General features: G+C 32.4%; 1 protein-coding gene across 1 annotated transcript in view; it reads left to right on the forward strand.

Moving 5' to 3' along the window:
* The window catches only part of LOC114123841 (BMP-binding endothelial regulator protein), a 67,320-nt gene that overhangs the window by 40,981 nt on the left and 7,048 nt on the right, over positions 1–19,291 (forward strand). Inside the window, exons 3-6 of the mRNA XM_050204713.1 lie at positions 3,129–3,214; positions 12,637–12,742; positions 13,269–13,445; positions 17,715–17,909. Coding sequence (XP_050060670.1) covers positions 3,129–3,214; positions 12,637–12,742; positions 13,269–13,445; positions 17,715–17,909 — 564 coding nt within the window. The remainder of the gene's footprint in view (positions 1–3,128; positions 3,215–12,636; positions 12,743–13,268; positions 13,446–17,714; positions 17,910–19,291) is intronic.

Here is a 19,291-nt window from a genome sequence, read left to right on the forward strand (position 1 = left end):
TATATTTATTCATTCAACTGCAGGAAATCAATAGCGTAGATTTTTATGGATATTGGTATATTACTGTACGGGTTAACATATATACACTAATATCATATTCATATATGTATACGATAATTGGTATTTTTGACTATAAAAGGATTTTTAACGCTTAGATATCGAGTTAAGTGATAAAAGTTTTATGAATTGAGCAATAAATATAAATAAATTATAATACGATGCTTTCGGTCGCGTAAAAGCAGTAAATAATACATTATTATTATGATATAGGTACCTACTACCTACACAGAGTTGTGCGCGTATGGAAATATAATATTTTGCTTATCTACGTAAACCGATTTGTCGATAGTCATATTTTTTAGTTTAAACAGATGCAGTTTCATCATTATGCAAAACAAAAAAAAAAAATTGCGCCGTTCACCTCGTAAAAGTTATAATTTTACCATAAGCTTGATTTGTGGTTGTAATACGGTAGCTGGATCAGTCGGTGAAACCGATTAATTTATTCATGCAAATGCACGTTTATGGTTATGTTGAATTGGTTTCACGATGTCATTTTACACCAAATACAACGCCAACAAACGTCAAGACTTAAGTCTATTTAAGGGCTTTTTATGTACAAACTAAAACCCAATAGGGAGTGTCTACTATATTACTATTATTTATAATAATTTTTTTATACGCACAAATCATTTACATCTTCAATACATATAATATATGTATGTATATTATATACGTTGCATCGATAACGTATTGATTTATAAATGAATAATAATAATACTATAATACGTGATCTCGTCCGGCTCCTTATGTACGTTGTCCTTGTTCTCGATTTACTAATATATTTCCGGTAATATAATATTTGAAAAGAATACCATCAAGAGTCGTGTCAAAATATAGTCTGCACTATTATAAATATAATATCATATTTTAATCAAAAATTTCACTTATTATACGAATATTACAATTTATATTAATATTAAAGATGCACAATGCGTTATATACTCACTCGTAAACGTACCGCTTCGATAATGAATATTATTACATCGACTATAATCACGACAATATTATTTATTTATTACGCTCGCATCAAAGTTGTACAATCAACATTGTATTCTTCTTTCGGCAGAATAATCATTCAATATCGTTTCGTTAACATATTAGCCACCACAATCAAAAGTGATGGGAATAGTTTACATTCGATCTACACGAAGTGCGAAGAATATAGAAATGTCTATCTCTCGTTTGATCCGATTATCGTATTTGCCAAGTATTATTAATTATAAATATATACAGGGTGGTTCACCAGGAATGCTCATCCTTATTTTATCCTTAAGTATCTATCAAATTTATACAAGTTTAGATTTTAAAATTATTTGAAACACATATCAAGTTTAATTGATCGAAATTCGAACAAGTATATTTATCAACGAGATATAAGTATTGAGCATAAATGATAATGGAAAAATGAAAAAATAGGATTGAGCGCGTGATTCACCAAACACCCTGTGTATAACATATTATTATATACATACGCAGACACACATATATATATAATATATATATACGATGAGTTGTAAATTATATTAACCGCGATCCGACGGCGGCGGTGGGCGAATCGCCGAATAACGATGATGACGGCGACGAGGAGGAAAAAAAATGTTGAAAACCATCAAGTCCAAAGGGTACGCATAAACAACGGCGGACGTCAATCCGCAAGAGTGGAAAAAAAAATCTCTGTTCGGTCTGCAGATTATTGGGGCGGACGTACACTGAACAGAGGCCCGCGGACCGGTGCCAGGAAATTTATTGCGACGAATCCGTTTTCGGGTACACTACCGCCGAGTCACGAATATACTATGTATATATACCATGTACGTATCAATGTTATGCGCTGTTATCAGTGGCATATATATATGTATTTTTACGTGACATAAATTTATTACACTCGGTCCGGAGCACCAACTATATTATTGGATTTAAGGGCGCCGAGAACGCGCCCGTCTCATCGTTGTTGCATTCGATTTTTGTTCGACGAAACAACGGGTGTACATATATATATATATATATATATATAAGCTTATAATACGTAGAATTTATTATACTTAGGTCAGGTTAGTTTCTGAGTTTCACCGAACGCCGAGTCGTCGTCATTTTATAAAGTCAATCCGCCGTGTGGACGATCTAGTTTTAGATGGTAAAAATTATTTGCGTCAACATGTCATCCTACAGAAGCTATCTATTCTTTTTGCCGCTCGAAAAAATTATGCTGAAAACATAATATTATAATAAAACTGATAAAAATATGAGGAAGCACCTCGGCTATTACACATTTGTTATACTTATATAACGCTGTCTTAATATACGATTCCGTCTTGTAAACGATTTTGCGTGTGTCATGTTCTGATCGTATTCTCGTAATCAATAATAAGTTTATACCTATTCAGTTAAGTGTTAATTGATTGATTAATGTAAAAAACAAGAAACATTATATATACTCGTTGTAAATAAATTCTACAAGCTTTCAATATATAATTGATATAATTATTGATTACATTATATAGAGTTATTTATGAAGGTTAAAATCGTGATAAGTGTGACTTACGGCGATTTATCGATATACCATGGTTTAGACTTTTATCTGGAAACACTTAAATTTATAATTCGTACGATTACGCAACTAATAGGGGATCTACTAAATTTGTACTATAAAATTAAAAGATAATATTTCACGAGTTTTCCCTTTAATTATTATTTATCAAAAAAATTGTTAGGTACCTATATTTAATTTAAAAATCTGGAACGATTGAAAGAGTATTTTAAAAAGTTTCTGTCTCTATAATTATCAAATAATATGAAGTTTTACTTAAAAAGATTAGGGCACACACGTAATGTTCGTCTTTTTTGTGACAATATTTCAAATCATCCACCCCCGAAAAATTTTCCACCCTAGCTGCAGAAATGTAATACATAATATTAATACATGTGGTCGTGCGATTATAAGCCTGCTGCAAATAAGCGTATTATATTTTACAATGACATACATTGATACACTCGTATAATATTATTAATTATTGTACATCTTTGGAAATTCTAACTAAATAATATTATTATGGTTTGTGTTACAGGTTACGCCGAAAGCTGTGTGAACGAAGGAGAGATTGTGAACGTGCTCACCATCAAAAACATGATGTGTTACACTTGCATGTGTAAAGTGAGTACCTATAATCCGTGTATTTATATCTAGTATTTCTAATAATATATTTGATATTATTATAAATGAAATAATGTATAGGTGGACAAATCGATAATATATTGTATTGAAATAAATGCATTAGGAGGTGTTGTATAATTTTCTGCATGGTAATATGCGTATAATAATAATTCAACAACGATATTAATAATAATAACGGAGCTCGCGCGGTGAAAGTTCCATTTCTCAAAACTGGGTTACACTACCTTGCCCAAAGCACTGTACGCGCGGATAACCCGTCCGGAATCCGCCGGCGTCACCACTGCTGCCACCGCCGTTTTGCCCACCCGGTCACCCAAGTCATTTGTATTATAGTTGTGTTATAATAAATACATGTAGGTATACACACGTGCATATTATAATATAGGTTAGAGGTATACCTGTTGATTATAATTGCACTTAGAATTTGATCTGTTCGCGTGTGTTCAGTACTAGACTATTTATGAGAGAGTATCGTGTCCGTATATTAAATATACGTTAAACACGTATCGGTATACAGTATTATTAAATTATTCATAAAGTGTCATCATTTTTTAAGTAACATACTAAATATTTGGAGCGGATGACCTTGAATTGTAACTAAGGTTATATAATCCTAGGTGATGTAGGATCTTAAAATCCACGTTTCATGACAATTTTTAAATTTTCACTTATTCAGTGAGTGTAACTCTGTAAGGAAGATCATACAATTGCAAATTTTTTAAATTACAACAATTATTTCAGATTTATACTTAAAGACATATTCATCATAAGTATAGTTGTTTAAGTAGTAGTTAAGTCATCCTAACTATAAATAAAAAAAAAATCAATAATGATTTACGAAAGTTAGCAATTCAAAATTCACTTTAAAATGTTAATACATTTGTTAAATTGTATTACTATGTACAATTCTGTTTTCGGAGAATTATTAACTAATAGGTAGTTTTGTGGTACTACCAAAATACTTATTTTAACTACTATATACATCAAATGAGAGCAAAAACAAGTTTGATATTATTACATCAATATTGTATTGATATTCATTTCCTAAAGGTACTCGCCGAATACCGTAATTAATAAAAACATACTCACTTGACGTCCAGATTTAAAAAATATATTATACGCATAAGAATCGTTAAATAATTATTATTCGTGTTGATATAGTGCTTATAGTGTTTTAAAGTTGCTGCAATTAATAACGAATCGAAAGATTTCGTTCAACTGCTATCGGCACTCGATTAAACACTATATTTTAAGTGGAATAGGCCTCTAAAACAATATATTATTTTGATACGATATCTATCTTGCAACAATAACTGGAAGAAATATTGTGTTCATAAAACTCCAAAATGGTTCAATCGATACGCATAAAAAACATTCTTTAGTCCTAATCGTATCATAACATTAAATCATTTGACGTACATTCCCTTAGGAAATATCTAAAATGATTTTTAACATTTTAATATGATCATAAAATAACAATATATAATTGCATTAGTATTAATATTTATTATACACATTTTAATTAGGAAAGTAAGTAATTTATTGCTTAGGCAATTAGAAGAACCTTATATGTATAAGTACATAAAAAAAAATATTACCTATTCGTCGATAAAGAATAAATGTTATAATAATATTATATTAACGTATAAATTAAACGTTAATAATGTAATGTATTTTGCATTACATATTATATTTACATTTTGCTGGTTTCATAAGTCATACCAATGGGTATTGGGTATGTAGTACGCACTTTTGCGAATAATATTATTTATTATTATCAGTAGTAGTACGTTCCGATTGAAATACATATTATTAATAATAAATAATAATCAGATACGTATAATAACGAGACTCGAGAGACACGCGATACGGCAGCCCTACAGTATGATTTGTGGCTTGGTTAATACACCAAAGGCTAAAAACCCACGTATCAGACTATTATATAGTATTATATTCTACTGTTAAATTCCGGTAAACACTACACTAAATCACTAAAAACACTAATCGTTTTTTTTTTATTATTATTATTATATCGCGTAAATTACACAATACTCGAATACTTACTACACATGTGTAAACATTTTACAGTCGACGAGTGCTTTAATGCTTTATACGATTTGTCAACCTAATGCCTTACTATGTGATAACTGTCGTAATTTGGTGTGACTGTGTGACACAATACAATATAGTGTTGTAGATGACAGTTTGACATTAAAACAATATTTGAGCACCTTACGTCCTTACTCGTATACTTGTACGATGGATACTTTTAGTAGGAATCGGCCAATCGGAGTGAAAAATAATTACATTATTATTATACATATCCAATTGATATAGGTAGTATGTTATTATTATATCGATAACAATTATTTACTATCCAACTTTGGAGATCGTAGCTATTGTTTCAATATATATATATATAACATATTTTTACTATCGTAAGCGGTACGGATTTAACATACTATACAGTATACAGTTTTTGATAACTTACTATGCAAATTTTTGGACGTCGACGATGACATGGCTAAAAATGAAAAATAATCCATATCAATACACCGTGGATGGCTGTGTTTCTCTGCAAATGCCAAGGCTGTAGTGCATTAAACTCGTTTTATACGCGACCGTTTGCCACGAATTGTCGTCACTACACTATCGTGTACCACTAGAAATATTATTACTGTTTAATAACACCCTCGAGGTTAAATATATATTATTATTAATAAATAGTATAATGAAGTACAGCGTTGCGATCATAAAAAGAATAAAAAACAAAAGTATTGACGAATTTGATGACATTTCATACCGAAAATTATTGTATAGTTTTCGGTATTGCGTAATCGCGTTTCGGAGCGCAAGCGAAAAAGAAGAAAATTCAATTGTCAGTTGTCATTTGCTACACTCATAAAACGTCGTTACGCGGCTTTGACTTTATACAAAGTTTGAAACAAACTTTTCAATCAACTTCTGTTTTTACGGACATAAATCGAAAACTCAGATTATACGTTTACCGATGCTGCAGCTTAACAAATAATATTATATAGATCGCGAATTCATTTCTATCCATTCATGGCTGCTCGTAACGGCTGTATACATACAATATATATATGCGATTCATATGTACTCTTTCAGTTACAATAAAAAACAATAATAAAAATCGTAATTCAAAATATATAAACTTTCTTTACTGCGTAGTCATGCGTGTTTAAAAGTAAAAGCATAACACAATAAATTATCAATACAATATATCATTATAATTAGAGTATAGACATTAATAATAGGTAGGTATACGTAATTCATGAATATTGATAGGTTCAAAATATCGATGTTTATTTATTAACTTTATTATATTAATAATATAATCTTTTACACGTACTACGATTAATTTTATTGAAAAAATAGATTGAACAAAATTCTCAACATAGTGACGTATTATCTCCGTCTTACAAACTGTAAAACGTATAACAAATGAGTGTTAAAAAGAACTAATTTTGTGTCGATAATAGAGTGAATATTATAGTGAATTAATGAGATATCAACTTTTAGTTTAAAATTTAAGAAATTATCTATACGAAATATTGAAATATTGTAGGTTTTTATTTACAATTTTAATTTAAATATCCATATTTTATATATTATAGTTATTTTATCTTTACATACCTCCATTTCTCCCGATGTTGAATTATTTCCTACCAATTTTGCACACCCACAATTATTTGAAGATTCTATTTTACTATATCTAGCCACCTATAAAACATACACATATTTATTACAAAATTTAAATACCAATAAAGTGTATATGAGATACTCTGCAGGATAATATTTTTGGACAATAAGTCGATTCGCTGTAATATTATTAAGCTAACAACTCGTCAACACGAAATAAATTTTGCTGAATAATCATTTTCTATGTTGAACATAACACATGTCCACTTTATAAGACCCAGACAACACATACTGCAGACCACACGTCTTCTTAATATAACAAACCGTTAAAGAACGTAAATTTCTTATAAATTATAGCGTATAGGTATATTATACCTATGCGTTATGTTAATAGTAATAGCAAACGTTCACGCAGCGACATATGAGTTTTATTACACGACAATAATCTAAGGTAACAAATATTTTTAACATAAAAAAAAACAAACGATGTCAAACAGTAGGTAGATGATACAGCCGTGGCAGGCGATGGACAATTAATCGAGTGTTTACAGCAAACGTTTCAAGTACTAACTACCAGTCGTTATACTACACTAATACGTACCTATATAGAATATCACTATTTTATTGTTTTATCGTGTATAAAATGTAAATGGATGAAAGTTTATAATATTATATACTATATATAGTGTTGAAGAGAAATTACAGAGAACACGTTATGCACCACATATAATATGCATTTATATAATATTATATTATATGGGCAGGCACTATTCGATCGACAAATAAATATCATGAATGCATATTATATTATAATATTATGCGGTATATCGTGCCTATATTTTTACATACATTATCCGTCTTTTTTTTTGTTTTTTTTTTTTTTAATCGTATTTGGTTTAACGCGTGTTCATCATCGTCGTCTTTATTGCCGCTGCATCTCTACAATATAATATATAATATCATAATAACATTATACGAGCATAATAATATGCAGTATATATCAGTTTAATATGCACAGCTATATTATAATATTATATTGTAAATGGTCGGTGGTGCTCGGGCAGAAACGAATATTATAATAACCCGAAAACAAAACCGGATACGCGAACGGCGCTGAACACCGAGACGCGCAGTATAACATCGTGTAGCAAGACGTCGTTTTATCCGTTTGTCGAAACGCCCCGTTTAAAGATCGATTTACGGTTTGTTTTTATAAATTAATTACATTTCCGAGTCCGCTCGTCGCGTATTACCTATTCGACTCGCGGTTACGTACTCGTCGTATAATATAATGATAATATATATTTATTAAACCACACGCGCCCGAAGTTCGCGGCCGCCAACGGAATTATCTAATTTATATTCACGACAGCAGCCGCCGTTTTCTTCTTCGCCATAGTCCGTCGCGTCTCCGCAGTCGACGGTCCCCGGCGGTTACGAAACAGATTACAAACCTCTCTCGGTGCTAAACCTCTCAATCGCGCTCGTGTAATTTACGAGAAAAGCGGACTGTTCCGCCCGAAATTTTTATTCGTCGTCAGAGTAGAATATAGACGACGACGGTCCTCGTGATAAGTCGAGTGATCGTTCGCTCGTACACGGCGACGGCGGCGGCGGGAAAGAAATTCGGGAAAACCCGCGAACGGGTTTCGGCCGGTATGTCCCATAAAAAAAAAAAAAAAAAAATTGACTACCCGACGCGCGACGACTGCAGATCGACCGCGCAAGCGCGCGCCGCGTAGTAGAAATTTGTGTGCGCCAAACCAGTTTGGCCGAGTGAAATAAAAAAAAAAACTTACGTGCCCACTCCGCGCCGTCGCTCACCCGACAGTCGTCCAGATCTCCGCCGATCCCGCGTCGAACTCGCGGTCCTCTCTCGCAAACGGACGGCGGCACAGGTGTATTATTTTTCGAATTATATATATATTATATTCATCTATAATAATATTATTATAGTCCCGCCGAACGCGTCTTATGTTTTAATAATATTCGAATACGCTTTTATCATTACGCACTCGTATATATTATTTATGCGTATCTATAATAATAATAATATGTATAACATCGCGCAGCGGTTGATGACCGCTACGGAACATAAATTAATGAAATTAAAATATTATACAGTACCTGTGTATAGTATGTATAATATCACGCGTTTCGCAGAAATGTTTACACTTCGTATTGCAATAATTAATCAGTTATGTGTACCTTAGGTTAGGTAACCTAAGATATTTTAATAGATTTTTTTTTTCATCTATTTACTCTTTCCGGGGAGAAAAATGCTCGTTTCTTAGAAATTCGCAAAGATAAAACTATACTTGCTCGAAAAAAAAAGTCTTAGAAAATGGGTGTCTTGTAAACGTTCGTTAAAATATCACTCTGCCGTATACAGATATAATATATGAGTGCATTTTTTGATTTATCAACCGTGTAACTTAGCGCTCCACTCCCCCGCCATGCCTATCATCAACTGGCTGGATTTTTTATTTTTATTTTTTTTTTTTTGATAACCATTCGTCGTGTACCCACACCGTGGTATTAATAGGTACCTCGACCGCATACGCCTCTCATCGTTGTTGTCGTTACTCAGCTACTCGTTATCTCCAGAGATCTCGATCGCGACCTGACCTGAGCCAGCAATCGTTATCGTTGACGATCGATACTTATATGAACCGGAATTATATATTTCTTTATTAAACGCACTTTATATACATATAAACTCAAACACATACACGATACACGTACTGCATATTATATATTGGATGCACCGAAACGATTAAAAACGCAATAGATAGATACGAAAAAAAAAAATTAAATACGCTACCAGAGTTACGCGTATAAGCGGCGTCAAGCGGGCGGTATAATTTAATATGATATTATTATTATTATTAAAACGTAATAGTACCTATAAAAATAATAATTACACCACCTATATCTTAATTATAAAATTAAATCATATTATGGCTGTGGAAAAATGAGGTTGGAACATCGATAGTCATCAGTCGAAAAATTCCAAAATAAAAAATTTTTATCTGTTAAACAGTTTTATCGAAAAATAAAAAATTTTACTTGTATGATTACACATTTATAGAATTAAAATATGTTTTAAGTATAATTAATAATTATATTAAGTTTTGTATTAATTTATAGTTTTATTTTGAAATAAATTGTTAAAATTAAATACTGAATTTGATTTTCACTAGATTAAATGCGAGTTTAATGTAATTATGCTGTATTGATATATATTTATGTATCATATAAATAAAATAACTGAATCACAAACACATATATATATATTAAATGTACTTAACAGGTCTTGTATTCTAATGGAAAATAATATATTATATAGGTAAAAGTTAAAGTAAATAATACTATGCTATGTCATTAAAATATTAATGGTTATTTTTAAAATCATAGACTAGGTTATTCATAAATTAAGTTGTACTTGATAATTTATACGTTTACACTCGTGATTGCGGTGTTTACACTTCTATAGACTATAGTTATTTGTTCTATTCCTTCCTTCCACTTTGTTATGGAAAAAACCGTAGTACACTAAAACATCTTCTTATCTGAAAATTAGTCAATTTGAAATTTGCGATCAGAAATGTTTGTTTATGACACTTCACCCTTCCTTCCCTAAAAAAGGAAAAAAAAGTCAATGTTGTGTTGCACCGGTCCCGCAGGTCTATAAATGTTAAGTTACACACCGCATCCGATGACTCGATGCCGAAATAATTCGGTCGTTTCGCTAGGAAAACTCGTGAATATAATATTATTATTCGTACGCGGATCAGAATAATATGGTCCTTTCACCGCGGCCGCGGCGCACCCCGTTTGCTTGCCGTCGGTGTAGCCATAGGTATCTATACGCGTCTGCAAGGACGCCAATGCGCGTTTCGCTTTCGACTGAAGGTCGCGTCGGCTGCTTCTCCCGAAAAAAAACATTATCATATCATTTGGCCGTCGAGTAAAAACCATCTGCATAATAGTGATAAAAATATATAAATGTACCGTGTTAGCGTGTGCGTATATACCAACCGTACCAGTGCGTGTTCGTGAACAGTGTACAATGTGTACAATGTTATAACTTATATTATTATTATTATTATTATTATTCCCGTCCGGAGAAATTAATATATTAGGCAGGTAACCTACCCGTTCAATGGATTTTAACACGCGCACAGTAAAAATATACACATCCATTATAATATTATATTATGCATACTACACTCGCGTAATAACGAAAACGGACACGTGCAGCAGCCTGCGATGATTTAATTATTATAATATTTTTTTTTTTTTTTTTTTTTACTGTCGGCCGCGATTGCAGCTCAAAAGGTCGCCGCGGAACGCATTATGACCGCTGCCGATGATGCATGTACGTATAGTGTATACCGAAGCTATACGTACACACGTCATGATAATAAACTTTTAGTATAAATTATAATAAAACTGAGCTGAACATCACCGCCAAAACGCATATTATTTTCTATTTATTATTATTATTATTCGAATAAGCATTGCACTGTTCTCCCGCTCGAGTCGGGGTTGATTTTGTGTTTCGGCGAGTCTTTAACATTCATCGATTTAAAAACAATATAAATATAATATAATAATATAATTTAAATACAAAAATGCTATATAGACTTTATTTTAACGTTATAGTTGGATTCAAATAATGATTGAATGAATAATTGTAATAAATTAAACTTGTATTTAAATATAAGTAGCACACTAAAAATACAACTATTAATTCGTTGTATTTGTATTTGTTGAAAATAATTATTATCATACGTTATAATCCTCAAATTCCGAATTATGTTACAATACATTTATTTACCAATATATAGGTAATAATGTGTAAATAAATGTTGCTGGAAGGTTAGATTTCAACTTAAATAAAATGTAAAAAAAACCAACAATTATAATTTGTAAAATCTTTAAAATCCACAAAGCTATACTGCAGTCAACAGTAATCACTATATTAGTCATTGTCACATCGTAATATGCGTGTTTGCGTCAAAACTCTCTGGTCGTGTTTCCGCATTCGAGCTTCTTCGTTTTTTAAATTTCTATTATTTTATGATTATCATTTACTTCGCCGCGGCAAACTCGCAAACGTCCGTTCGGTTATATCGCGACACCGTTTTCACCGGGAGACTATATGCACAATGTGCACAACGACGACATCGCCGTCTAGGAAAACGTGAACAAACACACATATACAGTCATTACAGAAAACGATGTCGTAAATCATCCGGCGGCTTAGGGGCTATCGCGATTGTGCGTAAATCGCGCGATTAATCAATTATATAATATACGCGCCGCGTACTTCGGATTGCTAACCGACCGTGTCCCGACCGTCGCTGTCGCACCGTTTTATAATAATACGCGTATAGTGTAATTATATACATATATATATATATAGGATAGAAAAAATAATAAAAATAAATAAATCGAATACCGCGACGGAGGAAGGTCGCGCCAACGCACCGGTGGCGGTCGCGGCGTCAGAAACGAATTCCAAAAGATCTATATCGTACATTTTTCCATATAACTATCATCAGTTATATCTGGTATACAATATAAAATATACGTGTTAAACGGTATTTACGGTCCGACAACCACTTTAATTTCTTCATTTAAACTATAAACACGAATAAGTATTAGTAGGTACTTACCTACTAATATATAACCGACCACCATAGTAATATTATATGATTATTGCGTTTCAGAATGGATTCGTGGAGTGTGTCAAAGACCAGTGCCCCGACGAACAGGGCTGCTATATGCTACAAGACGTTTTTGTGGACACAAAAGAATGCTGTAGACGGTGTAAAGGTAAGTTACGTCAAGTTTGGCATAAACAAACCATACTATGTACTTGTACTCATTTCATATCCTAATTCGTTTTAATAACCGCAAAATTAGACATGAATACGATAATATTTTATCGACTAACACGTTGTTGAATAAAAAGTAGCAATCAGTTTAAAAATAAATTAATCACAAATGAAAAAAAGTAAAATAAATCGTTTCACGATTATGTATTATACTAATGCTTTATTTGCTATTATACAACAATAATAAGTTATATGTATCAATTATTCATAAGACGTATATTTGATAAAAATTCAATAATATTTATTATCTACCGTAATTCTATGACTGATGAGATAATGGATGCATGATTATTCGCCAAATATTAATTTAATAATATTTTATGGTGATAGATGATCAAAATTTCACAATAAAACATATCTCTAATATAAAAATATTATGTAACCATAATTTATTGTTGAGCGTATAATCTTATAGTCACAAATTTTAATATTAATAATAATAATAATACTTAATTTTCGTCCAGGTTGTATGTACAAGGGTGTGCCGAGGGAAAGTGGCACGGAGTGGACGGATCCGAATGACCCGTGCCTGGTGATGTCTTGTAAAGCTGGTGTAGTCACGGAGACTCGAATGCAGTGCATCACGCCCTGCCAACAGCCGTTGCCGCCGAAACCGGGAACTTGCTGTCCAACTTGTTCGGGTGAGTGACAACTGACAAAATCAGTCTACATTAGCTGTGCCAATAAATATAATTAATAATATAAGACGTAGTATGTATTCCTATATCCTTATCCGAGTTCGTGTACTGATTTGTACTTAATTTTCATGGTAGGATGCGTATAGATAATCGAGTCAGATGGTAAATGGTATAGTGTGAGAGAGTGATTAAAACGATATGATGTTATAATGTTATCGCGTACAAAACAGTTTACATGATACCGAATTCATTTGAAACAGATCGTCAGGTCCCCCTCCGAGTATTCCGTCTCTAAAAATTGCTTTGGATTATGTATTGTTTATAATACATATATTATAGAAGATATATATGGTACGCAGCTAGTATTACTCCGGAATAGAATCCTTCGTGGCACATTAGAAAAACAAACCATTCTTTTGGAAGCTTTGCAGTCATGATAAATCACGACTGGCACACAAGCGCCCGTCAAGTGACTCGTGGGAAATGAACCCCCATGTTAATATGCGTCTTCTCTTCCGCTACGATGTGGTGGCATTAACTCCGTTCACCGTACAATACTGACGAAAATAAAACAATAACACTCAGACTATACTCGTACACACACACATACATACAAATAATAATAATAAAAAACAATGGATGGATGCTAGGTATAATGCATTATTATTATTATAATGTTCGTGAACGAAAATTGTTTCTGAGTAGGAGGAGGAGGGAATATATAGGAGTCTAAGGTTAGACACAGAACGCCAAACGGATAAAGAGATGGATGGCAGGACCACCGGCAGCGAACATTGTGCACAACATAAACATGTTAAACGGTCTGCTTTAGTGCTTAGCTACCGGTTATATATCGTTGGCGTATCGATATCAACGCACGTATTATAATAATAATAATATTATTATTATTATGTGCCTGCCTATATTATTATAATATACATTACAAGTTCGAAGGACATTTTAAATTATCGAAAAGTTGGATTCAATTTTTTAAACAATAATTATACCTGCCTAAATAATATTTTTAATAATTTGTTGATCGGGCATTATTGTAAACTGCCGAGAAATAACTACGGCGTAGTTTTTAATAAATATGTTACCGACATAATTTCCGAGCATTCATAATTGTTAACAGAATAATCGCTTATTGAAAAACATTTTAATCCTTAGGGAATAATGTATACAGTTCCTATACATATTATATTAATTAAAAAGTTTTTTATACTTTAGTTTTTCTCGAAACTTCAAAGCAAAACCGCCGCCAGCCGATATTAATGTCCAAATTAGCGTTTCGATATACAATTATTATATTGCATAATACCATCACTACGGTATTAATGTAAATGTACGGTATGATAATCGAAAACGGTATTATTAAAATATTAAAATATACCTACCAAATATACATTAAATAAATCATAAAATATAATTTAATGAGTTTAAAATATTCACAATATATAAGTAATAAGTATATTACTGAAAACGATTGCAGTATAAACGCATAAAGTGCTGTTAAAAATATGCACAGAAAATCAACTTTATTTTCCAGTATCCCTTTATAGATTGATTAATATATTTGTTTTTGTTATAACAAACACATTCGACTGGAACTACCTTTAGGCTACGGGTTTTTAAACAATTTAATGAAGCTATATCCGAGTTATTTTATTGCGGTAATTGGTCGAAAAAAACAACTGTTGAGCACGTAAAACCCTCGAGTCACGGCCCACGGGGGGCAGCGGTGGAAGAAATGACTTTTTAATATATTATGATATTTTCTATATATAATAATAATAATATATTATAACCAGCGGTACCTGCGTTTTCACTTAGGTCTGAATGGCAGACAGACGATATAATCGTGCGCGCGCGCGCGTTGCTTTTTCGACCATGCGTTCATTATTTTGTCATATTCGTCGACGGTGGTACCGCCAGTGCACGTCGGTATGATGTAGGTAATATATATACATGTATAAAAATACTAGAAGTAGTATATATTGTTTTATACTCACACAAACATATATATATATATATATATATATAACATCTCAGGTCGTAATTTATTATGGTGCACGATGACGATCGTCAGCATACCAAATAATATTCTTTGTTTTTTCATCTCCTTTGGGTTTATATTCGGCTTTATTATGTTATTATGTAGGTATATTAGATATAAGTATAATAAGTGTATTATACTGTCCATATCTTTATGGACCTATACCTATATTATATAATAATATATTATGTATTATATGATGTGCGACTACGCGGCGAGGGCGGTGCCTGCGTCGTGCCTATTATTTATTATACTCGTTCGGGTCTAAAACAAATAAAAGATTACACGAGCGGGCAGGGGGCACGCTGCACGCGCACCGGATAAAACGATTGGACGGCGGCGGCGACGTAGCAATCCTGGACTGGGGGTGTGTGTGGGGGGAGGGCAACCGCGCGTCCGAGCCGGAGATGGGCTAATGGCTGAAGACTGGATGCCACACGCATTGAAAAAAAAAATAACGAAAAAAAAAAAATTTAAAACAATCCACTGAACCTTCGTCGGGTGGTATGGACACACGGTTTCCTGTCTTACTAAAACAAAGTAGTATAGTTTTAAATCAGAGATCATAATTATATTACTTTGCAATACGCGACGACATCTCAGGAATGCGAGTAACGGCTCAGATAGAGGGATGGTGACGAAAACGATTTTGTACAGTTTTGACGATGATCGTAATACCATATGATTGGTGAGAGGGACTCAAAAATTCACAATCAAAAGTGCGGACTTTCGACGACTAATGAGTAGATAGTTTTTAAGAAATTTGAATGAAAATATCATTGGATTATAATTTGTTAGAAACAAAATATTTTAAAAAACCTCGTTCACAGGCCATAATACCTGATCTGGTTAGATGTACTATATCAATTTGTAAATCAGAAAAATATTTTTTTTTATATGACTTAATTAATATATTTGTTTAGTATTGGTTAGGTATTTTAATAAGGAAAATAAGTGAAAAAAACGCTTTGTCCACTGTATATCGGATGACGGAAATTATGTAATGTGGTTAAAGTTAAGTATCTCCAGATTAACAACCTATAAAAAATTTCAAAATATATATAATCGTTATATTTCAGTCATCTCCTTTATATTTGTTTCCTTCGTCAATTACACACAGTTGTTAGTGTAATACGCTTTCAAACATATAATAATATACCATTTTATGTTTTTACCGCCGACCGACTCGAATAGATCTAAGCCAACGAGGGTTTTTTTCGGAAAGACATATTATTGACGTGTTGTAGGTACCTTACACCAGTAGGATAGGTTAGATATCTATTATCGTGCGTGAGTCGACAGGACCTCGGCGACGGCGGTGCGTATATCTCTTATTTACGTTAGTTATAAATTATTGTGTAGTAATTGGTCGTCGTGCCCTTCCCCGTTTTGAGTACCGTACAATATTATTATACTGCCGAAAACGTAGGTACCTTTAATAACTCATATCGATAATACATTGAAATAATGAATGCGTTGGTCTGTCACGACGACCAATTTTTCTTCACCTTAACGCCATCCTGCAGAACACAATATAATATGCCTAATTGAAAATAGTTTATTAGACAGGTATTTAATAGTAAAATGTATGACGATAGAAACAACCCGCTTATTGACAACCCTACTACAATTATATTCCAATATATTATTTTAAAATACGTACCTACCAGTGCTTCAGTCTTTTGTAGTGTTTCAAAATTTCAAATCTTCGACAAAAGATGCTTTACAACTTCTAACTCATTTAGTATTGTCAACAAAACTACAATATTATAAAATTACAATAGATTGATACACATAAATATATAATACAATATTTTAATGCAATTTATACTCTTGAAAAGAATTGTATGAGAATATTGTTATTTTATTAACACAGATCTTTTTGTTTGAAGAATTTTGCATATTATATATGTACACTGTGTACATTCTAATGCTTTTTCCAAAAAGCGCTGTGTTTTTTTTTTTACTCTTATAAAAGTTGTTAAAATTGCCTATATTAGTATGTAGGTATAATAAATAATAATAGTATAGTTTACCTACCTACTAAACAAACACTGCGAGGAAAACGCGAAACGGCGTCTGTTTCTCTGGAAAAAAAAAATCCGTTATCGATAACCCGAGCTCCGAAGAGGGGTTTGTCGATGGCAGACAGTTAATAATAATAATATTATTATTATAATCTATGCGATTGCTGTAACCGGTTTTGCGTTCCACAGGTTGCCGGGTTATCGGGCAAGAGGTGGCCGCTTGGAGGAACATCAGCCTGTACGACGACCCGTGTCTGACCTGTCACTGCGAGAGATCCGCGGCCGGACCGGTGCTCACCTGCTCGAAAAAGGCGTGCCCTGTGCTCCAGTGTCCGTCCAGCAGCATGCAGATACTGCCGGGTGAATGCTGCCCCAGATGTGTGGGTAAGTGAAATTTATTGGCCGTTAAGACCGATGCGAAACGATTTTGTATAATATAATTTTATATTACTTTTGAAAATTATTGCGATAATAACGACCATAGTAACATCGAGATAACACAAATTTACAAAAATATCTCAGAAACACACATTTAATGTGTAATATCTTAAGATATGGTTATAAGTGTTATAATATTGTTTCATTTTATAAGATATCGTGTAAGGTACAGGGAAAATCAATAAAATTGATTAACAATGTTGAAGCAATAAGAAAATAAACGAACTTTACACGGTTTTTACACTATAACCTTTGAAATATAAAACATTGTAGCACTAGCAATATTTTTGTCGGGTCCTGTAATTGTTCCGAGTTTCCATTACAATGGTGGGTCTGTTTTAAAATATGATTTCTATAAAATTTTACTTTGTTCCACGATAATAATATTGCATAATATATTGTTTTCAAAAGTATTTGCAGAAAAAATTAAAAAAAAAAGATATTGCAGCTTTACCCGACTATTGTTAGAAATATGTGCAAAAACCGTATCAAACATTCAAACCATAATAATATCATATCGTCATCATCGTAATATATAATAACATGTAATATCGTTATTATTATTTGTCATTATAAAACACAGCTATGATATAATAACCGAGCTACGACGACTACGCACCGGACGGAAACGTCTGACAAACTACGGATATGTTTATTCGCGGTAGTATAAAATAATAATACACAGTGGAAAAACGCCAACCGATCGCGTTATGGTTTTGAATTGTATTCTCGACTCTTTCGGATCGGCGATAGACGAGGACTGAAGGCACAGACGTTTTTTTTTTGTGTTTAAGAAATAATCGAGCTGGCGCTGGCCTAAATGATTCAATAAAATAATATTATATTATATGAAACGCGTACATATCTTACGGTCGTTTATTCGCAGACGTATATACAATTAAATCGTTTATAATATCAAATGACCCACACAATAAAAGAATACCGTCAAAATATCATATCGGGCAACGTTCATAATAAAAGTCTCTGTATAGTACGTACACTTAATCTTTACGATTTCAAACCTTTGAAAGTTTTCCGAACAAAATATGTAATTCAAGTGTATATAATATATAACATACAGATGAGTTAATATTTTTCGTCTAATTTCGAACATGAACACGATAATCAACCATTCCAGACGAAATATTCAATATAGCAATATTTCAGTTTTCGTTGTAAATTTTATGATATTATAAGAATATATCATTGTTAAATTATTAAAAATCGACAAACTTATTAGATACTTACAGTTCTGTAATTTGGAGCAAACGTTAATATAAATGTACACCATTTATACTATTTCTATTTCACTATAAAATTTCGTTAAC

Source organism: Aphis gossypii, chromosome 3 (assembly GCF_020184175.1).
Source record: "Aphis gossypii isolate Hap1 chromosome 3, ASM2018417v2, whole genome shotgun sequence".
Taxonomy (NCBI): domain Eukaryota; kingdom Metazoa; phylum Arthropoda; class Insecta; order Hemiptera; family Aphididae; genus Aphis; species Aphis gossypii.